A 5,120-nucleotide genomic window follows, 5' to 3' on the forward strand; every position below is an offset into this window, starting at 1 on the left:
ATGTGAATGGAAGGAAAGGGAAGGGAGAAATAGAGAAAGAAGTGTGTGTGGGGGGTTGGGGGGACAGGGAGAGGTGACAGGGATTAGGTGGAAGCATATCACCCATCCAAGAGTCCCAACAACATCTCATTGCTCCCCTCCATCTATTCTTCTGGTGGTGAGGGTCCCCTGTCACCACCACAGCCACGCCACCACACCAGATGCCAAAGAGTACAGAATCCCGTGGAATAATACTCACTTCGGGCCAGGTGGGAATGCCCATGTGTCTCCTCTTGCAGGGGCCAGCTTGACACTGTCCCTTGCAACACTGAGGGTCTGTTGCATCATCTCTGGTGCTCTGGTGCAGGGTCTGGGGACCCCTTTGAGGGGGGCCCCTGTGATGGGCCTTCTGCTGTGGATAAGCTCCCCCCCTGCCATGAGGACCCCTCAGCTGGGCTTCTCTGCCCAGTGGAGGATGGGCAGCCACTGCCCCTCTGACCACAGGCATTTTCAAGATACCCAAAGCCTCTCCTCCCTCCACCCTTTGGCACAAGGGTCTGTGCCACCCTGGCAGCTGAAAGCCCTGGGGCTGTAGTCTCCACTTTGGAGGCTTAAGCTTGTGCTCCGTGAATGTCCCCAGCCCTGAGCTGTTACTTTATCTTATCTTCATCATCGAGCAGTGTAAGGCCTCAGTCAGGGCCCCATTCAGGGTGTGGTAGTCTTCTCTGCAGCTTTTGTAATACAGTTTTAAAAATCCTTTAAGAAAATGTTTAAGTCATAAACTGTAATATTTCAGTCTCTGACACCTTGGTATCTTTCAGGAAGTGTTATTCCATTATTAATTTGCACAGAAGTACACGCATCTTCCCTATGTCCATATATAAAAAGCTGCAGTACTCTTTCAGCTTTTTAGAAGTACGTGGTTGCTAAAAATTGCTATATTGAATACTCCATGAAACTCAAATAGGTCGAGTTTATTTTGAAAAGATACCTTCCACCTGTGGAGTGACAAACTGTGGTTCATTAGTGACATATTGACCCCTAGCTCTGTTCACAACACACATACTGCTCAGAGATGCTACCCCAAGAGATCTTCAGACCCAACATTCACATCAAGTCATGTACTGAGACACTTGCTCCTCCACATGGCAGGGGGGTTAGAACCAGATCACCTGTAAGGTCCCTTCCAATTCCAGGTCATTCAATCATTCTATGATCCTCTGATTATATGTATCTTTATTTGCTGTGAAGTAATACAGCCATTCTGAAAAAACAAGCTATTGGTACACATGCTCCCCAAAAGGGTAGCACATCTACCCTACACAGTTACTAGTGACACAGTTTAACCTGAAAAGGAAATTTTTTTCATGGGGGTATATTACTTGCTTTAGTTACTTTTAATCAGTGAGTTAGGTGACAGTGCCTTCCTCACCAAAGAGATGGTAAGAAATTGAACTGGAAGTGAGCAGGGACATAATTTAAAAAAGCACTTATACACAGCATTTCTTACCTTCTTCATCTAACTTGAAAAGCAAAGATATTTACCCATTTAATTCTACACAAACATTAGTTCCAAGAGTTTATGAATTAAAATTAAAATCAAGTTCTTTTGGTGCTACAGCAGAAAATAAAAAACATGTACAAAACATACCACGTTTTATTTGGAATTCTGTACAAACAAGCTGTTACACACACTGACGACACACAACCTATCAAGTTAGGTGAAGACTATATTGACCAGATACATGCTGCACCTTTAAAATACAAACTTTACAGCCTCTAATAAAAAAAAATCCTCCTGCATGATAAGAAAACAGAATATGAGACTTTAATAAAAAAAGTGTTGCATTATGAATAATTTTTAAAAACCCATCAAACTTCCCACAAGGTATTATAAGGGCCCTAGCTGCCTGGCTAGTTGTGTGCTTTCACTTCTGCTACAGCTGTGCAAGTAACTGACACCTCATTTCAGTAGTCGAGTGAAGAAAACACCATAATTCATCTGATGTTAACCAGCCTTGAGAGCTACCTCAACTGAGGTCACCAGAAATTCTGGGGGCATGGTGCAAGGAATAAAAATGAGCTAATATAAGGTCACAAAAAGATTTTTAAAAGTGCTGGGATTAATACAGATTCCTGAATTATGAGACTGATAAACCAACTGAACAAATTCACATACAAAACACTGTTAGCTCTTTAGAACAAAAAAAAAAATTATCAAGATACTTACTACTTATGACCTTCCATGATTCTTGTTTTCTTCAGACACCTAAATAAGAAATTATCAGTTAATGCAAGTATCTTTAAATTTTAAATTAAACACTAGAAATCCTATATCTTTTCTCTCAGAAAATTACTATGCTGCAGCATCTACTTTACCATGTTACAAAAGGAAACTTTTCAATCTGTGAGCCAAATGCCTTCCTTGTGTAACACAAAATTATTGCAAAAATCCATTACAAACGGATTTAAGTGCTGCCATCAGTGATGCCAACCCTTCTGTGTTAGCAAGTTTTTCAAGCAAAAGAAAATTTACCAGGCATAAATTCAGTGACTTCTGAGGAGGAATGCCAAAATTGTCCATGCTGGGTATCACCCTCAGTCAAGTTTTTTTCCTCCAAGTTTTAGTCACAACAAAATTCAGTTACTTTTTACCTTTTTTTTTTGCCTATACTGCAGTGATCTATTTTTTAAAAACACTAGTTACATCACGTCTTGAGTCACAGACGTGAAATTTAATGATCAGATGGTTTTTCTATGAGGGACACCCCAGTTCCTAAGGATAGAATATGATTTGTATGCATTAGGACTTCAGATTTTATAAATTACTATCTCCAGTTTGGATACTCAAGTCTCCCAGGATACTTTGAGCTGGCCATATGGCATACACATCACTTCCCACCAGTACCTAAGCACACTCCTCCCAGGCCAAATTTAACAGCCAAGCCAGAGGCTTCTCCTCTGCTGCTTTCAGAGAGGACTGTTCTTCAGCATACGGTTAACATGGGAATGGAGGCACTGCAGCAGGGTCTGGATGAGACCAAAATTAAACTGGTGAGATGGATGGTGCTGCTCGGGAATGGCCTTTGACAAGAAGAGGCACAGAATAAACATACCAACAGGCACCACTAAGGTATGAAGCTGACTAAGAAAAGAGTAATGGAAAAAGCAGCTAGGGAGGTAATGGTGCTGAAACTAAACTTTGGCACTAATCCAAGTGAAAAAGAAAAGGAGCTTACAAAGGGGAGCCATGATGTTGGAAACGTATCTAGCACAGTACTGCATATAGACAGTGTGGTTAGCACTGGAGAGGCAAAAGGACTGGAACAGATTGCAGGAACCCAAACAAGGGAATGCAAACAACCTGAATGCTTCCTGCAAGCGTGAAGCACATGCACTTCCATTTGGAGCTGAATGGAGCCAAATCCCAGATTTCTGAGTCTAACCTCTCTGCTGTCAGTACCTGTGAAACTTCCTGGCAAAGTTCCATGAGATACTGCAAGATTTTATCAGAGCAGGAATTTTGCCTGAATTGCAATTTTTGTGAAATGCGCTTAACCACTGCAGGAGAGACCATGAGAAAATTCCTAACTCTGTCGTCAGACCAGAGCTTAAATGTAAGGGTCAACAGCTAAAGAAAGAGGAAGAAATAATTGTTTCAGATTGTTGTTTGTGTTACAGAACCATTGAGTCAGACAAGATACAGAATGGACTGCTTTGCTCTTGTTTCTAGAGCCATAGGCACAGGCGCTATGAACTCATTTTCTAATACCTTTTTATTCTTGACTTCACTGTTTTCACACTGGTCCTCCTTAAGTCAACTGTGGGGGTGTGTGACTGAGATAAGACCACAGGATTGAGCTTGTATACACATCCATGACTCAAGCTATTCAGCAGCACACTTGGCTTGACAGGAAGTAAAGAACAGCCTATCTAGGTGGAATAACATGTATATTACTTGGAACAAAGTATAAGCTACCAATACGGGGAAAAGGTGTAAGGCACTGACCTTACTCACTGTACACGTCCACCTGCTTCTCCTGGAAACCAGTGTCCCTACAAAAAAATAAATAGGGTCATGGTGAAACAGTTCTCATTTGCAAGTATAGCTCATGCTCTTTCTTCCTAAACGTCTGACCTTACCTTTAGACTCTCAGATCTTCTTAGTTACACTCTTCCAGGTCCTACATAGCACCCTTATGCCCTGAAGATATTCTTTGTGGGAATTTTTACGTTCAAAGTGGACAATATTTTCATGGTATGAAAATGAGGGCATGTACCCTCTGTTCTGCTGTGTGATGGGATGGCATCTGAGGTGTTTGAGGCTACAAGACCTGCTAGGATGGTGTCCTATGGTCAATCAGGGTGGAAGGAAACAGAAGTGGAGTCTTAACTATGCTGCCTGCTGGAAACGGCTCCTGGCATGGGATATCACCCAAAACATGCCAGGAGGGAAAAAAGTCCCAGAGCGCTCTAGGTAGTATAGATAAAAACAAGCCAGGGTGATTGCTATAATTAAGCAGTGGGAACAAGCAGCAGCCCAGGACACAAGCTCAGTCCTTGGGCCCACTTATTACTAGGATGGAGCTAACTTTTGGTCCTAAATGAGAATTCAGTTTGCAAAGACAGCTTAGTAAGCACTAGCATTGAGTGAACAGAAGTGTAGTTGCTGAAAAATAATGTGCAGTATAAATTGCCTCTGCAGTAATTTAACAGGGCCCTGATTTACATGTGTTGTTACTGTCTGTTCCAAGTCCACGAACCAAAGAGGGTTAAGATACTGGTTCAGCTCTAACAAAGGACATTATTAAAAGCATATGGCTTAGCTGAAAGCAGTGAGATTTTTTAAAAAGAAATACCAAAATCTAAGTCTAGTCTCAAATGAAAGCAGCACTTCAGCTGAAAGCTGAAAGCAGAGATTTTTTTAAAAGAAATACCAAAATCTAAGTCTAGTCTCAAAAAGTGAGAGATACTAATAAAAGTAGACTGGAAACAGCCCAGGGACATATCTAAGAATTAAAAGGAACATTTCACAGCCATGTAACGAAGAATCCCTACAGTCACAAAACGCTGGCGCTGAGGTTGCAGAGAGAGACCAAGAATGAGCACATAACCTCTCACTACTTTAGGTTTTGAACTGT

At 41.6% G+C, this 5,120-nt stretch overlaps 1 protein-coding gene across 4 annotated transcripts in view; it reads right to left on the bottom strand.

The window, feature by feature from the left end:
• ICA1 (islet cell autoantigen 1) overlaps positions 1-4,055 on the bottom strand; it is a 59,345-nt gene extending 55,290 nt beyond the window's left edge. For all 4 annotated transcript variants that reach the window (XM_008629935.2, XM_017729326.1, XM_017729325.1 and 1 more), the window contains exons 1-2: positions 3,989-4,055; positions 2,210-2,248 (exon numbers count right to left, since the gene is read on the bottom strand). In XM_008629935.2, coding sequence (XP_008628157.1) covers positions 2,210-2,226 — 17 coding nt within the window. In that variant the 5' untranslated portion in view covers positions 2,227-2,248; positions 3,989-4,055. The remainder of the gene's footprint in view (positions 1-2,209; positions 2,249-3,988) is intronic.
• Between the last annotated feature and the right edge of the window lie 1,065 nt (positions 4,056-5,120).

This window comes from Corvus brachyrhynchos, unplaced genomic scaffold (genome assembly GCF_000691975.1).
Source record: "Corvus brachyrhynchos isolate BGI_N302 unplaced genomic scaffold, ASM69197v1 scaffold142, whole genome shotgun sequence".
Lineage (NCBI taxonomy): Eukaryota > Metazoa > Chordata > Aves > Passeriformes > Corvidae > Corvus > Corvus brachyrhynchos.